The 18261-nt window shown below is 41.6% G+C and overlaps 1 protein-coding gene across 10 annotated transcripts in view; it reads right to left on the bottom strand.

Annotated features, from left to right (window-relative positions):
• The window catches only part of POLA1 (DNA polymerase alpha 1, catalytic subunit), a 301623-nt gene extending 285656 nt beyond the window's left edge, over positions 1–15967 (bottom strand). For 2 of the 10 annotated variants that reach the window (XM_016943107.4, XM_054676577.2), the window contains exons 1-4: positions 15690–15967; positions 10129–10253; positions 6332–6428; positions 5210–5290 (exon numbers count right to left, since the gene is read on the bottom strand). In XM_016943107.4, coding sequence (XP_016798596.1) covers positions 5210–5290; positions 6332–6428; positions 10129–10253; positions 15690–15732 — 346 coding nt within the window. In that variant the 5' untranslated portion in view covers positions 15733–15967. Of the gene's footprint in view, positions 1–5209; positions 5291–6331; positions 6458–10128; positions 10254–15422; positions 15556–15689 lie in introns of those variants that run through there. The other 8 variants (XM_063803909.1, XM_016943108.3, XM_063803910.1 and 5 more) reach the window with 8 other exon arrangements.
• Between the last annotated feature and the right edge of the window lie 2294 nt (positions 15968–18261).

Genomic DNA, 18261 nt, shown 5'->3' with positions numbered 1-18261 from the left:
AGCTACATAGAAATAAATAATTAAAAACAAGCTCTCTATGTTCTAATATGGGGTAATTTTCAAGACATCTTGCTACAAGAAAAAAGCAAAGTACAAAACCTCTATAACATTATCTTTTGTTTAAGAAAGAAAAGGGGCCGGGCACCGTGGCTCATGCCTGTAATCCCAACACTTTCCCAGGGCAAAACGGGCGGACTGCTTGAGCCCAGGAGTTTGAGACCAGCCTGGGCAACATGGCGAAACTCTGTCTCTACTAAAAACACAAAAAATTAGCCGAGCGTGGCAGGATGTGCCTGTAGTCCTGGCTACTCGGGACGCTGAGGTGGGAGGATAGCTTGAGCCCAGGAGGCGGAGGTTGCAGTGAGCCCAAATCGCACCACTGCACTCCATCCTGGACGACAGAGCAAGAATCTGTCTCAGAAAAAAGAAAGAAAAGGAAATAAAAATACATATACATGCCAGCGTGGTGGCTCACACCTGTAATCCCAGCACTTTGGGAGACCGAGGTGGGCAGATCACGAGGTCAGGAGTTCGAAACCAGCCTGACCAACATGGTGAAACCCAGTCTCTACTAAAATACAAAAATTAGCCAGGTATGGTGGCGCGTGCCTGTAATCCCAGCTACTTGGGAGGCTGAGGCAGGAGAATCACTTGAACCCGGGAGGCAGAGGTTGCAGTGAGCCAAGATGGCACCACTGTACTCCAGCCTGGGTGACAGAGAGAGACTCTGTCTCAAAAAAAAAAAAAAAAAAAAAAACCACAACATATACACAATTTCACTCCTAGGTTAGTACCCTAAAAAATTGAAAGCAGGCATTCAAACAAAAACTTGTACACAAATGTTCATAGTAGCACTACATACAATAGCCAAAAGGTAGAAACAATCCAAATGTCCATCAACTAATGAATAAACAAAACGTAGTACATCCACACAGAATATTATTCAGCAGTAAAAAGGAATGAAGTACTGATACATGCTACTTGAAAACATGATACTTGAAAATCTTCTGCTAAGTCAAAGCCAAACACAAAAGATAAAATACTGCATGATTCATTTATATGAAATGTAAACTGTCCAGAATACACAAATCCATAAAGATAGAAAGCTGACTGATGGTTGTCAGGCTCTGGGGGAAGAGAGATTGGGGAGTGACTGCTAATGGGTACGGGGCTTCCATTTTGGATGATGAAAATGTTCTGGAACAAGATGATGGTGATGGTTGCAAACATTGTGAATATACTAAATGTCACTCGTGGTAAATTTTATGTTATGCATATTTTACCACAGTAAAAAAAAAAAAAAGTATTTTCATGAGCCTAAGATTGTGAAAAGGATTGTAGGACATTTGTGAAAAATGTGAGACAGGAGATCTGTATCATCTGGAGCACTCTGAAAACAGAATGTAATTAATAGTCAAAATGTTTAGTACATAAAATTCAGGTCTTGATAGTGTATGAACAGAGGAGGTCAACAGAGGTTTGAATAGCAAGGAAGGCTTCATGAGAGGGCTTTAATCTCACCACTGTAGGTCGGCAGGATTTAGACAGAAGGATAAAAATTTGAATACAAGTAAACATTTGAGGTGGAATTCTTCCACAGTTTAGTGTTTCTGTTTTGTTTTATTGCATTTACCTGCTAATTTTTCTTCACTGGGACTTGGTTGATATTTTTCTCTATGGTTTTGTTTTGTTTATTCCTGTCACCCAGGCTGGAGTGCAGTGGCACGATCTTGGCTCACTGCAACCTCTGCCTCCCGGGTTTAAGAGATCAAGAGATTCTCAGCCTCCCAAGTAGCTGGGTTTACAGATGCCCACCACCACGCCCGACTAATTTTTCTATTTTTAGTAGAGATGGGGTTTCACCATATTGGCCAGGCTGGTCTTGAACTCCTGGCTTCAGGTGATCTGCCCACCTCGGCCTCCCAAAGTGCTGGGATTACAGGCGTGAGCCACCGCACCCGGCCATTTTTCTCTGTTTGAAAACAACATCCCAGGAATTAGAGCCACACCATAAAGAGTTGACTTTTTACTTCTAAGCAAAACTTAGTAATTTCTTATAAGCCTTTAAAGTACATTGCAGAAGTCCATTTTCCTTCCTAGGATCTTGTGACCTTACTGGGCTCCTAGTAATGGACACTAAAACAGTGGGGACTTGTGGGTGAATGGTGGTGGCAAAGCACGAAATAAAAATTTCTAAGACTAGCTCTCTTCCGGATCAAATCATTCTCTTCAGTAACTTATTACTCGGAAGAGATAATATGATGACTATGGAAACACAGAGATGGCTCCTTTATTCAACAAAACTACATATTTACTTTGAGTCCACTACTGTGATTAGCACTGAGATTACCAGGACATGAGTCCTTTCTTTGAGAAGCTCACTGTCCATTCCAACTTCCTAATTTACAGCTGACAAAAACTCAAGTCCAGATAGGTAATGGGATTAGTTCAAGATGACACCGCCAATTAACAATAGAACCATAACTCTAACATAGGCCTCCTCAGTTCAGGGAGATGAAAGTGGCACATGAGCTCATTCTCTTCTTCATGGACTCACACAAACTAGAAATACACAATTGGCCACATTGCTACCAAATGGTACCAGTGTAGAAAATTTCCACATTATACAGGTTGGCAGAACCAGGAAGATGGTTCACATATTCTAATTTAACTAATAAATGAATGAATAAATAAATAACATCACACACAGAAAAAAATACATATGCTTATTTTTTGTAATAAACCAGAAACTAATAAAAAAGTTACTGATTTTCATTTTTAAATCATATGTTTTACAATATTCAGAAGTAAAATTAAAAGGTTTTAAAACTGAAATTTGAATACAAACAAAAAATGAACCTACATAGTAAATCAATACAAAACACACAAAAAATTACTTTATATAGCTTCTGAACACAATACTCTGACTATAGACCCTTAGGATATATAACAAGAACAAATAAAACTGTAGAGAAATCATAAATTTTACTTAGAAAGGTTGTTAGTACAGATATTGATTTAGTGATTCTGACATTTTGTGTGTATTTTAGAAGACAAGGGTTTTCATTGAGGGTGAAGGCAGATACAAATATAGAATTGGGAAGATAAAGAACCCAGTGATGTTGGATTTCAACCAATCAAATATATCTGTATGAACTCATGACATATATAATTTCCTTGTTCTGTTCACTGAAAGGGCCTAGAAGCCGTTACACCCCAATAGCAATGAGTACATCCATCTCCCATACCTGGATACCATTCCCCACTAAAAGGAACCAGGATTCTTGGGAGAAATGGTTGGTTCCAGGTCCAGGGCAGGAAGAATGCAAGCTAAACCTGGAACATCTTATCCTCTTGGCCCAGAAAGCAAAAATATCCTCAAAGACTGATGGAGCCATGTCAAAAGAACACAGGAGGTGGCTTAAAGGGGCTCTCACCAGCCAAATCTGAGATAATTTGAACATAAAAAGGAAAAATGATAATAATGGCTACTGAATTAGAACAATAAATCTTTTAGAAATACATGAGTCTGAAGCATTAATTTTTAAAAGAAGAGAAAGGATCAACAATAGATGCTAAAAGCACTGGGTAAAAATTCATGGGGAAATGGGATATACACATGGTCTCAAATTATCACCCCCTATTTTGCATTAATTACAAAAGGGAGGAAAGTAGCTTTACAAGGAAGAAATCTGACAAATATCATCTTAACCAAAAGATCAAACTTAGTATCAACAATAATGGTACAAGTGACGTCATATGCCCCTGATATGGGAAGGACAGAACTTTATATTGTAGGTCTTGACAAAGCATTTATTTATAACTATTTATTTATTGTTGCCAAAATATTTAACCCAAATCTAAGCACAACAAAGTAGTTGGGCAAAACTCAGATTGTGGGACATTCAACAAAACAAACAGCCTGGTCCCTTTAAAAATCAATGTCATGAAAGACAAAAAGAGGCCAGGGGCAGGGGAGTGGGGGAGGTGTTGCTGTTCTACACTAAAAAAGACTAAAGAGACATGAAAACAAAAATGGAGTCTGCATTTAAAATAGCTTTAAAAGATACTATTGGGCTAATTGGGAAACTTTTAATACAGACAATATATTAGATAATATCATGATAATGTTATTGTGGTTAAGTAGTCAGGTATCCTTATTCTTAGGAGGTCACTGCTGAAGTTCTAAAAGTTCACTGAGCAAAAAGTCTCTGTGTATGTGGTTGGAAGGAGAGAGAAAACTAATGGTGCAAAATATTATTCTGCAAATGAGGATCCAGACAGTAAAGGGCAAGACAGCACAGATGTTAGGCTTTTGGTCACATATTCTTTTGTTACATATTCTTTGCATTTTTTATTTTTAAAATACCGCTTAAAAACGTAAAAACTATTCTTAGCTCGAGAGCCACACAAAAACAGGCAAGATTTCCATTTGGGGTAACAAAAATGTTCTAAAATTGATTGTGGTGATGGCTGCACAACTCTGTGACTATATTAAAAGCCACTGAATTGTATACTTTAAATATGTGAATTGTATGGTATGTGAACTGTATCTCAATAAAACTTTTTGTCAAAAACTGGTTGTGAGAGGGCCATAGTTTGCTGACCCCAATCTACCACTCAGTAGTAGAAGACTAATTAACAAACTAAACAAAAAAAAAATACTGAAGAGAATTTTCCATTCTCATTTTACAGGAACTAAATCAGGATTGTTTACTCAAAAAAAATTGCCAATGATTGTACAGCTAAGACAATCTGACACATTCACCATATTATTTTAAATTTCAATTAGACAAAGCAAGCTGATTACTCTAGTTCTAAACCTTGTTATTGTGCTATACAATTAGCAAAGAGCTAAAATTCTAAGTATATAACTTCAGTAGGAATTAAAAAAGATCAATTACTGTTGCAGCCCTCAAAATCAGCAAGTTTTAAATGACCACGGGATTGAAAACTTCAAAATAAGTAAAGACCACACTACTTGAATAACAGAGACATGAAACTTCATTTCCTGATGTTGTTTCTGCTTTTTATGTTTAATTTTCCACAAAACCATACTTCTCTTCATCTTAGAACATATTCCATACCTAAAAACAATGGTAGTTAGGTCCTTCTCTCAAAGGTAAACTATCAGAGTATCAAGTCATCTCTAATTTTAGAGAATTCTTTAAATCTCAAAACAACACCCTGGAAAACAAAAGGTAGGTACCTTTCTCATCAGCATCAAGGGCATCATCTTCAAGGTCATCATCAAAAATCTCTCGGCCATCTTCCACATAGCCAATACCATCTGCAGGGACAAAATTTAATACTGGGATCAAATTTCTAAAAGTGGCCAATAATATTTTAGCCATGACCAAAAAAACCTTTTATACCTGCTCAGATGTTTTCCTGGCCTGTGCTATTTTTAAGTGCAGCAGAATTCTGTTCACACAGGTGTCAGACAATGCACAGCATCCACACAGCAGGTGTGGAGTCAAAACCAAATGATATATATTATACCTAGCCAGGTGACCTCAGGAAACGATTTGGCCCAAAGGATCAAAGTCTGCCACAATAGGATGCTTTATAGCAGTTTTACTCTACCAGAAGAATAAAAAGTAAAAGAATCAAGATTACCACAAGCCCAGAGAGATATCCCAGTCTACAAGGGAAAAGTGGCAATATAGCTGAATCCAACTACACAAGTAGAAACATAAATAGTCACAGGCACAATCTACATGCTCCCTGTGGTCAGCATTCACATGGCCATGAAGTCAGACCCTACAAGTGAGAACCAATGAGCTTTCAGAAGGGGCACAGGACATTAGGACCAGCCTTTGTATGGTGCTTTCTACTGACCAAGTTAATTTTCATACCTAGAACCTCATATACACCTCACAACTCTGAGAGAAGGTAGTTTTCTTATCCCCATATTACAGATGAAGACTCTAAGGCGCAGAGAGATTAAGTGACTTGTCCAAGGTCATAGAATTGGAAAGTAGGAATGATGGATCCCGAACCTGCATTCCTTAATTCCAAGCGCTGTGCATTGGCCCCACAGACAAGGGGCTCCTCCCAATTCTTACACAGCCATTACCTGGAGGATTTATACTACATCCTGAGGTATGTGCCTAGATTCTCCAAAATATCCCCAAATAAATGTCCTGCTATTCTGCTTCCTCATCCTCAAATAATTAAAGGAAAATCCAAACCAAAGGTAAGATCCTAACAGTGCCTTACATTTGCCCAGGCAAAGCAGCAACTCCACCACATGAGTGAGAATCTACAAGAAGCAACTAACACAGTGCCTAGGAAGCAACATCCCCGCCCCCACCTCCGCCCCACCTACCATCATCCACAATCCAGTCATCATCCTGGCGTGCCTGAACCAGCTTCGAATACTGTTCTTCATCAACTTCTTCATAAACACCTGTGAAGTCCTCGACCTACCATTATACAAGTTTCAGGAAAAAAGCTTCAAATAGAGGAGTCAAAGTGTTAAATAATTCTGATGAAAAAATTGTCAAATTGAAACTGGAATGGCAGACTGAAGGAGTAGCTGCAACCAAATCATGAGTTCTGACATTCAACACCACTACAGGGTTTTCCTTAAATAGACATCAATTAACTTAGTATTCCTTTTAGGTGGGTGTTAACATAAGATATTAAATGATTCCATTAGCATAATACACTTGTCATACCATCAATTACTCATCTATTTCATAAAAAACAAACTGAATTATAGCCAATTCTTCATTAGCTGCTTTGGGGAATTATTCACTTGTAATTTCTAGACTGGTTTCTCCTACACTTAGCAAACCTGTAAGGCATGCCACTTCCCTCTCCACTAGCTGATGTACGCTCTGCAAATAGACGATAATTTTCATGCCTGTTCAATCAACCAAATACAATTCAGAAGGAAAATCTCCCTCATCCATCCCCTTCCAAAAATTAGCAAAACAAACATATTGCATATTCTACAGGCAAACCAGAAATAGTTTTTGAGTGACCCTGTTTGTATTACCACTGAAACTCCACCATCCTCAGGTCTTGAAACCACACAAGGACTTAAACGCTGAGCTATTTGAAAGGCAAGTCCAGAGAGTGGCAGGTCCTCCAATCACATTGGCTGCCTGACTGCAAGAGGGTCAGAACACTATGAGCTACTGGTATGAGTAAAGCAGACAACCTCCGCACAGCTAAAGCAACAAATGAAAGATACACACCACTGCTGCAGCTGCCCATGGGGAAAGGCCAGTGACTTTCCAGATGAGACTCTGGTGGGCTGGTTTGCAAAATCTCATAGATACTTATTAAAAATTAACAAATGCTGGGCACAGTGGCTCACGCCTGTAATCCCAGCACTTTGGGAGGCCCAGGTGGGTGGATCACCTGAGGTCAGGAGTTTGAGGCCAGCCTGGCCAACATAGTAAAACCCCATCTCTACTAAAAATACAAAAATTAGCCAGGCGTGGTGGCATATGCCTGCAGTCCCAGCTACTCAGGAGGCTGAGGCAGGAGAATCACTTGAACCCGGGAGGTGGAGGTTGCAGTGATGCAGTGAGCCGAGATCATGCACTGCACTCCAGCCTGGGTAACAGACCGAGTCTCCGTCTCAAAAAAAAAAAAAGTACCTGATTCTCGGCCAGGTGCAGTGGCTCACGCCTGTAATCCCAGCACTTTGGGAGGCCAAGGTGAGCAGATTACTTGAGGTGAGGAGTTCAAGACCAGCCTGGCCAACGTGGTGAAACCCCATCTCTACTAAAAATACAAAAATTAGCTGGGCATGGTGGGGGGCGCCTGTAATCCCAGCTACTCAGGAGGCTGAAGCAGGAGAATCGCTTGAACCTAGGAGGTGGAGGCTGCAGTGAGCCAAGAACACACCACTGCACTCCAGCCTGGGAGAGAGAGCGAGATTAAAAAAAAAAAAAAATTCTCCCATTCTCTCAAGAGTTCTACCTCAGCCGGGTGTGGTGGCTCACGCCTGTAATCCCAGCACTTTGGGAGGCGAAGGCAGGTGGATCACCTGAAGTCAGGAGTTCCAGGCCAGCCTGACCGACATGGTGAAACCCCGTCTCTACTAAAATTATAAAAATTAGCCAGGCGTGGTGGCAGACACCTGTAATCCCAGCTACTGGGGAGGCTGAAGCAGGACAATCGCTTGAACCTGGGAAGCTGAGGTTGCAGTGAGCCAAGATCATGCCATCGCACTCCAGCCTGAGCAACAAGAGCAAAACTCCACCTCAAAAAAAAAAAAAAAAGAGTTCTACCTTTCTCAAATGGAGTACGGGAGAAACAACTCCATCTGAAGAGTTAATACCCTAGGAAAAAACTTGGACAGAGCTTTTGGAATCCAATGGCCAGAGCTGACTGGATTTCTGCCACACCTATAAGGCTTATAATAATTACGGGATTTTAGTTTTCACCTCCTTTTTAGCCTACTCTACAGGAATCACTGGCAAATACTGATTTGGTCTTTAACCATCTGGTAACAGAAACAACCTGCCTTACCAAATTAAGTTTTTAACAAAAGAGATGCAAAATAGTCCAATTAATATTACTATACTGACCAACTTTCTTTTTTGGGGGTGGGAGGGGAACTGGCGTTATTATTTTTGTTGGTTGAAGACAGACTTTGTCTCTTACTTAAGTGATTCACTATATTATCAAGGAGATACCAGAAAACTATTTTTAAAAATCATTTTGAGTAAAAAGTCATTTCAACTCAATCTTTAAAAACAACATTACTACTGCTCAGCATGAACTCTTAGAGCCATACAATTAACATCACAGTGTTAAAGGGAAATCAGCCACATTGTGCCAACATCTGAAATGCCCCATGGAACTCCTTTATACAAGTACCTACATTAAAAATGTTTTAGTCCTGGGCTCAGTGTGGTGGTTCACGCCTGTAATCCCAGCACTTTGGGAGGCCGAGGTGGGTGGACCATTTGAAATCAAGAGTTCAAGACCAGCCTGACCAACATGGTGAAAGCCCGTCTCTACTAAAAATACAAAAATTAGCCAGGCGTGGTGGTGGGCGCCTGTAATCCCAGCTACTCGGGAAGCTGAAGCAGGAGAATCGCTTGAACCTGGGAGGTGGAAGCTGCAGTGAACCAAGATCGTGCCATTGCACTCCAGCCTGGGCAACAGAGAGAGACTCCATCTCAAAAACAAAAAAAATGCTTTATTCCTGTTTTACTGAAATCCTTTTAGCAACCTTTTATGATCTGGTTGCCTCACTTAACTTGAACAAATGGTGACAAATGGCAAATATTCTTTTATTTGGTTAACTGGTTAAACAGAAATATTCTGAAGCCAGACTGCCTGGGTTCAAAAAAGGATCTGCCATTGTAACCTCACTAAACTTTCTGTGCCTCCGATATCTCACCTGCAAAATGTTATTAATCATAGTATCTAATTTCATTTGGTTACTGAAAAGATTAAATGAATAAACACATTGGTAAACACACTTAGAATAATATGTTAGTTCAAAAAGTCTATCAGTTATGGTTGTTATTTTCTAGTATTGGTTAATCACTTTCTGGCCATAAGGCAATTAAGATACTCAGGAAGCCCTGAAGGTGATGCTAGACAATATTTATGCAGATGGTGGCCACTCTGTTTTTGACCTGCAGGCCATAAACAGTGGGTAGAGGAAAACCAAAAGAGCATCACATTCAATCTTACAAGCAGAACACGGCAGAAGTTAAGGTCCAAGTCTCCACTGCCACTACCCTTGCAAATGAGATTAGGAAGAACAGTTCTCTCCAAGAAGTAGCACTTAGACTGCTCAATACCTTAAGAGTAAGTAAAAGCATCTCTAAATGACCCCAACAAACCCATGGGACTTACCATAGATACAGCATGCTCAATAAGGAAAAATATAGATATGACTATGTACTTTCATTTTGGAATTTTAAAATCATCTGTAAAATACCTTATAGGAACTTTAAGGGTCGAACATTCTCCATGATCTGTAAATCTACCTCATACCCATGCTTGTCCAATACTAATAAATTCCCATTACAAAAAGTTTAAAATATATGAGTATTTCTAATCTGGGGCAAAGGTGACATAAGGCTACCTGCAGGCTATGAATTAGATGATGCACAGGAAGAATAAAGAAGAAAAATGGTTACTTACTTCATATTTATACTTCTCACCAGCTTTAGCCTTTTTCAGTCTTTCTAGGGCTTCTTGGCGCCCCTTCTTTGATTTTTTTTCTCGCCGGGCTCGAGAAGATACAAAACTCCCTGAATCTGACAGAGCTGAAAAAAGAAAAAAAATTTACAAGAGATGTTACAAAATTGTCAGCCATCTTCCCTCAAACATAAAGGAAAAGTTTCTAGCCAAGAATAACATACAATTTTAGTAATATACAAGTAGATAATGTTTATAATGTAAATAATTCACAAAGCTCATGGCCAAACATACATATCCAAATATACATGACTCGCCAGAAAGTTCCTCCAAGATCCTGTTAAAACAATTAAAGTCACTGTTATTTTTTTCTCTAAAAAGAGGAAAATTCCCAATTCAACTGATATCCTGCGGAGACACTAAACAAGGGAGATCAGCTGTTAGCTAATTTATCACCTTTCCATTAGAAATGACCAGCCAGAAGTAATCCAGTGGGTTATAAAAGCACTATTCATTTTGCATTCTGTCAATCAATATCTAAAAGGCTTCAAGGAGCATCTACTCTTTGCAAAGTACTAGGCACTATGAGACACAAAGACAGGCTGGGCGTGGTGGCTCACACCTGTAATCCCAGCACTTTGGGAGGCTGAGGCAGGCAGATCACCCGAGGTCAGGAGTTCGAGACCAGCCTGGCCAACATGGTGAAACCCCATCTCTACTAAAAATACAAAATTAGCCAGGCATGATGGTGCATGCCTGTAACCCCAGCTACTTGGGAGGCTGAGGCAGGAGAAACACTTGAACCCAGGAGGCGGAGGCTGCAGCGAGCTGAGATCGCACCATTGCACTCCAGCCTGGGCAAAAAGAGAGAAACTCCATCTCAAAAAACAAAAAACAAAAACAAACAACAACAACAAAAAAAAAAGATAAAAAAGACATGGTCTCTGTACTCACAGAACTTACTATCTAACATGGGAGACAAGTAGCAACTGGCTCTAAACAATATTTAGAGGTAATAAATGCCTTAAAAGAGATTCAGACAAAGCACCCGGAAATTCAAAGAAGGAACAGATTGAGGGCTGGAGAAATTTAACAAAGATGGCTCTGAGGGGATTATTGGTATATCACTTATTTCAAGGCCTCAGTTGGTTATGACACAGGACATTACTAAAACAACTACAGGGACTTAAATGGTTTGTCAAAAATTACTGAAATATCAGAGGACTTCAGCGTTTATTCATTCAACTTTTGAATTATTCATGCTCCGATCATTATAAACTGACCATTCCACACACACACTGAAAAAAATTCAAGCGGGTGCAGTGGCTCACGCCTGTAATCCCAGCACTTTGGGAGGCTGAGGCCGGTGGATCACCTGAGGTCAGGAGTTTGAGACCAGCCTGACCAACATGGTGAAACCCCAACTCTACTAAAAATACAAAAATTAGCTGGGTGTGATGGCAGGCACCTGTAATCCCAACTGCTTAGGAGGCTGAGGCAGGAGAAACCCTTAAACCCAGGAGATGGAGGTTGCAGTGAGCCGAGATTGCACCACTGCACTCCAGCCTGGGTGACAGAGCGAGACTCTATCTCAAAAAAAAAAAAAAATTTCATCCACAGAATTAAAGACTTTCACATACCCACTGATGAAAAACTAAGTCAAGCATAACAGTGCTGCCTGTCAACTACGAGTTTAGGCTCAGCATGATTGCCATCTATGTCTGTGAAATCTAGTATTTTACTGTGTTTGGTGCTAATTAATTTATAAAAAGGAGCAGGCAAAGAAAAGGAGAAGTATGGATAAGAGGCAGCCTAAAACTCCAACCCCACTAGAATGTTCATAACAACATTAAGCTGCTTGACTAAGTGTTTGACTGAAATAGAAGATACAATTTAAAGAACATGTACCAAATGCTGGCAATAAACTGCTGGAAACTATAGCCTAAAGGTAAGGCATAATTAGAGATCTTATTTTTTTCTAGCTTTCTAGAAATGGAATCTCTCTTTATAATATCACACTCTATTGTTTGACTTTCACATTTGACTTTTAAATCCATTTTCAGAAAGACATTAAGTAAAAATTAAGGAATAAAGGTACTTAATGATGACAGCCACAAAAACTTGGATGTCACTCAAATGATTTCAAAAATCGTGAACAGGCCTACATGAAAAGGCTTTGAAGATTACTGAACATGACCCCTGAAAGTGAAAAGCTGGCCTCAGTGCATTCCCCTCAAGACTCCCTTGACGCCTGACATCTGTAGGTCTTCAAATGCACTTACTCCATAGGCAACAATGTTCCACTACACAGGCAACAACGTTCCACTACACAGGCAACGTCCCACTACACAGGCAACAATGTTCCACTACACAGGGTTTAGGGTACAATCACAAATAAGACAGAGCTGCCTGTCCAAAAGAGGCCCCCAGTCAAGTAAAGCAAAGTACCTGAAATTACCATCACAGTATAAACATGGTGCCATAGAAAAGGTAAGAACTCAGTACTGAGGAAATGTACAGAGGAGAGAGCTGTTAATTTTGCCTGGAAAATCAAGGAAGGCTTCACAGGAGAGGTTTCCAATACAGGCCTAGAAAAAGGAGTCAAATTTCACAGAGAACAAGGTAAAAAGTGGCACAAGCAAAAGAAGAGGCATGAGCCAAATTACAAAGGGATGAAAATGCATAGTGTATTCAGAAACTGAGAGAACTCAGTGTGCAAGGTAAATTCGACAACGGAGTGTAGAGTGAGTAGGAGAACCAGGTTAGGGAGAAGCAGCACATTCCAGCTCTGCCATTTACTGGGTGACATGAGAACACCGGTTAACCAGTTAAGCAGCAGACAGGTGTCTTGTTGTTCAAAGCAGCCTAGCATCTGAAACTGTTTGTGAAATCCGGCCCCCATCCCTTATAAGTCTTGATGAGACGCAGAGTCTATGTCCCATTACAGAAGCTGAAAAGGTTGATGCTCTTTCCCAGACACCCTTGCAGCCTAGAGCATGGGCATATAAAATAGGCGCTACCGATTAGGAACACCTGCTCAGACATTAAATCAGAAGCTAGTGTCACAAGGAAGGGGGCATGGGTTTTAAAAGATTCTACAAGTAGCAACAGCTGCAGAAGGATTACAAAACCGGCAACAATGTCAGCAATGTCCTAAGGTATGAGCTATAGCATCAAGTACTTGCTCGTGGTTGGCAATGACCTCCTCACTGGCCCATTTTTGTGGCACAATTTCACTCACTGTTCCTGGCTAAACAGCTCCCAGACTGGCTTACTAGTCCTCCTGGAGTTTCTGTGAACACAATATTCTTCTAACAAATTCTAACCAATCTGGTAGAGTTGGTTCCTGCAGCTTACAGATAGGGGCTCTGACTGATGCAGAGCCTCAGGGTCCACATCTGTGAAATGGGGATAATCATGTCTGCTTCAAAATCTGTTAAGGATTACATGAAGATGCCTATCTTACTTTGCACTTAGCAATATAGGAGCGGCTCATGTAACGCTTCCGCGTGTGAAGTCAAACACACATCCACATACCCCACACACACCATACCTAAGAGTACCAAGGTCTAGCTTTAGAAGGCAAAAATAAAGCAAAGCCGTTTTCTGCATATGATTAGATGTTTACCATCTGTACTTCATGAAGACAAACCATGTCCAGCCTACCCACCATCATAATGCCAGAGCCTGGCAGAAGGCTTATACCTAGTAGGTATATAATAAATATTTGCTGAATGAACCAATGAATGAACCACTGTACCTGCTTTTTTGATCATTAAACTTTCCCTGGCCGGGCGCAGTGGCTCATGCCTGTAATCTCATCACTTTGGGAGGAAGAGGCAGGTGGATCACCTGACATCAGGAGTTCAAGACCAGCCTGGCCAACATAGTGAAACCCCGTCTCTACTGAAAATACAAAAAATTAGCCGGTGTGGTGGTGGGCACCTGTAATCCCAGCAACTCGGGAGGCTGAGGCAGAACTGCTTGAACCCAGGAGGCAGAGGTTGCAGCCGGCTGAGATCACGTCACTGCACTCCAGCCTGGGCAACAAGAGGGAAGCTTTGTCTCAAAAATAAATAAATAAATAAAAATTCCCTGATCTTTTTTCATATATAGTAACAGCTAGTTACAGACCTTTCAACTTTTCACTGCCATTATCAAGGTGCCCTGCCTGCTAATACTGAAGAAAAAAAAAAAGCCTACATTTTGTTTTTTGGAGTATGTCTCCAATGCTTCACGTAGGTAAGTTAGCAAAAAAAGAATAAGCATGAAAAAAATCCAGCTACAAAGGTTTAAATATTTGTTTCAAAATTACCATCTGGAGTATCTCTATCCTCCCCAAAAGCAGACAGACACTAGCTTACAGCAGTCTTTCAGGTAACAATCCTTCAGTCTGCTCTAAAGGAAAAATTCCAGTCACAAGTCCCCAGCAACTACTTAATGAACACCATGACCTAAGAGGAGTCTCAAGATTGCACAGTATCCTCCAAAGTGATTTCCTGATGTTCATAGATGACGTAGTTTTTAGGATGAAGAAAGGGCTTAGAGGCAAATCACTGATAGAGGCCTGCAAAGACTGTTCGTTCACATACTTACACCCTACATCCTATCTGTAATCCAGGCAGGTCGACTCTCCAAAATAGTCTTAAAAAACCAACGGCTAGAACAAATTGAAATCTGTGACTCACAACTAGGTGAATGCAAAGGAAGCTGATTAGGAAGCGAGTTCTCATTAATGGTGATGTATCTGAATGACAGGAGAGGTGACGCTTGAGCTAACAAAGTGAAGCATCTGATTTTAAGTTAGAAGTTAACTGAAGTCACGCTTTAGTTGAACACTTAAAAAATCAGACAAATCTATTTGCATTTTTGTATTCTATTTTTGGAAATAAAAGACACCTCTGACAAACGGAGTGATATACAGGGGATCCGAAATGCCCTAAATTGATGCCATTTTTTTTTGAAACTTCACCAGGAATGACTAGATTGTGAACAGGATTTCTACGCAGCACTTGAAGAACTTTCCAAAGAATCTGAAAGAAAAATTGTTAATGCATAAAGTAGAAACCCATTACCTAAAAATACAAAACGCGTTATTCCCCGATGACAGCACTTAGAGCTTTCTTTCCTGCTTAGTTACAATGTATAAAATTTTCCTGGAAGTTCCTACAAAAAGGGACACAGATCTGTTCTGTTCAGGCCCTCAAGTGGATACTTAGGGAGATCGCAGTGAAATACTTTCGGCCCCACGGGGCCAGTCTCAATAAAGTTATACCCAGCACGTGGGTGCAACTCACCAAAAGAAATAGAAACGCAATCGACTGTGGAGACTCTCAGTGGCAGAGGTGAGACAGCCTCCCAAACAAAAATCCCTCCAGGCTCTGGTCCGCCAAGAGCAAACCGCGCCTAAAGGAAGCCCGGTCCGACGCCAGAAGGGCCCCCGCCGGGGACGACCAAGGTCTGCGCCCAAACAAACCTGGGTGTGCGCCTCCCTCAGAACCCCCACCACCGGCAATCATGCCACTGTCCCAACCCGGAGCCCCGCGCGCGGAATTGTCCCTCACCACTCGCCCCTATCTCACAGTCGTCGCCGTGCACAGACGCCATGGTCCCGAATCTCCCGATTCCGCGCCAACCAGCCCAAAACTGGCGCGGGGGCCGAGACAGGCGCCAGCCTGAAAGCCAATCAGCGGCTCGGGAGGCTGCGGACTTCCGGCCGGAAGGCCACTGACGTGCCGCGCCGCGCCGCGCTCCGCCCCCGGCCTTCCCGCGGACGCGCGTTTGGCGCCCTGTGATGACCCCTTAGGGAAAAGCTAGAGCTGAGGGGAAGCCGGAGGAGAGCAGGAGAAAGAAGCGGTCGGGCGCTGGAGAGGAGCCGCCTGGAGACTGCGCAAGCGCACGCATGCTGATGGGAAAAGATTTGGGCGCGTGGGAGAAAGGGCGCTCTGGTTCTCAGAGCCCATTTTCCCGGAAAGGAGGCGCGGGCGGGCAGGAGAGTGGGCGTGGTTGGATCGTTTTCCCCAGAGCCGGGAAAGCGACTGCCTCCTGCTGCGCGCCCTGAATTTTGCCTGATAGTTTGCTTCTCAGCAGTCTGGATACAGTGGCTGTGTGATTAACAACTTAAAGATATATGCTCCATCTTAACCAAATAACCAGAAGTAGCATTACCAATAAATGGCCATCTGATCTCATATGCCTCCTGATGTAATGCGTATGAAAAAGGAACAACTTCGCCTATATGGTCTTCTTGCAAAAAATGTCTAACCTGAATCTAACCATGAAGAAACAATCAGATGTATTCAAAATGTGGGACAATCTACAAAACACCTGACGTGAACTCCAAAATTTCAATGTTATGAAAAACAAAAAGGGTATTCAATTTTTGTGTATGATACAATGGCTGTAATGTGTACATCTCATGTTATCTCTTTCCAAAAAGGTATAACATTTTTATTAAATAATGCCTGCCACACATTTGTATTTTTTCCTACATTATTGCCCACATGCTTATTGATCCCTTCTTCATGTGACAACAATTTTTAATATTTTCTCCAAAGAGGAAATAAAGATAATTCAGTCTGTCTTCTAGCATGGTTGATCAATACTTGTTTCTTAATTTCTGATTGTTTAGAAAATGTCTTTCAGCTTCATAATCATTTAATATCATGTTATGTGATCCATATGTTGTGACACATAACATGTAGTAATTTACACTTAGACATAACTTCCTATTTAAAGTACTACGACAGATTTATTCCTACACTTCCCTTTTGAAAACTGATGGAAGTTTTATAGTTTTATTATCAAGCTTTTTCCAACCAGGAGAGAACCACGTTGGCTAGTCATTAATAAGAACCAAATCCTTACCTTAACAATTTCACAGCTGATCACTTTCCACATGCCCGGTTATAACTCTAGGCATTTCAAACCTCTTTTCTCTTTCACTACTGCTATGGTCTGAATGTTTCTCTCCACATAAAATGTATGCGTTGAAACCTAATCACCAGTGTGGTGGTGTTAGGAGGTAGGGCCTCTGGGAGGTGATTAGGTCATCAGCAGGAACGCTCCCTCATGAATAGGATTAGTGCCCTCGGAAAAGAGGCTCCAGAGAGCTGCCTTGCCCCTTCTTCCATGTGAGAACAGAGCAATAAGGCACCATCTATGGACCAAAAAGTGGGCCTTCCCCAAACACTGAATCTGCCGGCACCTTGATCTTGGAATTCCCAGCCTACAGCACTGTGAAAAATAAATTCCTGTTGTTTATTAGCCACCCAGTTTGTGGTATTTTGTTATAGCAGCCTGAACAGACTGAGACAATGACCCACATACTTTGTGGGAAAAGACCTGTAGGACACTTTCTCTTTTTGAGATGGAGTCTCGCTCTGTCATCCAGGCTGGAATGCAGTGGCACCATCTCGGCTCACTGCAACCTCCACCTCCCAGGTTCAAGCGACTCTCCTGCCTCAGCCTCCCGAGTAGCTGGGATTACAGGCGCCCGCCACCACACCTGGCTAATTTTTGTATTTTTAGTAGAGACGGGGTTTCACCATGTTGTCCAGGCTGGTCTCGAACTCCTGACCTCAGGTGATCCACTCACCTCAGCCTCCCAAAGTGCTGGGATTACAGGTGTGAGCCACCATGCCAGGCCAGACACTTTCATACCATGTTATGTCTTCTGGCCCTACACTTTCAGTTCAAAACTCCTGGTAAGTCATCACACTGGGGTAGAAATATTCCTGGAAGCTATTCCTACACCAAGAAGTCTATGAATAACAGCCCGGCGCTGTGGCTCACGCCAGTAATCCCAGCACTTTGGCAGGCCGAAGCTGACAGATCATGAGGTCAGGAGTTCAAGACCAACCTGACCAATATGATGAAACCCCATCTCTACCAAAAATACAAAAATTAGCCGGGTGTGGTGACAGGCGCCTGTAGTCCCAGCTACTTGGGAGGCTGAGGCAGAAGAATAGCTTGAACCCGGGAGGCAGAGGTTGCAGTGAGCCGAGATTGTGCCACTGCACTCCAGCCTGGGTGACAGAGCGAGACTCTGTCTCAAAAAAAAAAAAAAGTCTATCAATAACTTAAGTATATATGGCTTAAGTATATATGTGGGTTAAGTGCCTTCGACCCACATAA

Source organism: Pan troglodytes, chromosome X, assembly GCF_028858775.2.
Source record: "Pan troglodytes isolate AG18354 chromosome X, NHGRI_mPanTro3-v2.0_pri, whole genome shotgun sequence".
In the NCBI taxonomy this organism is placed as follows: Eukaryota; Metazoa; Chordata; class Mammalia; order Primates; family Hominidae; genus Pan; species Pan troglodytes.
Note: the sequence above shows the minus strand (reverse complement) of the source record. Positions and strands in the feature narration are given on the sequence as shown.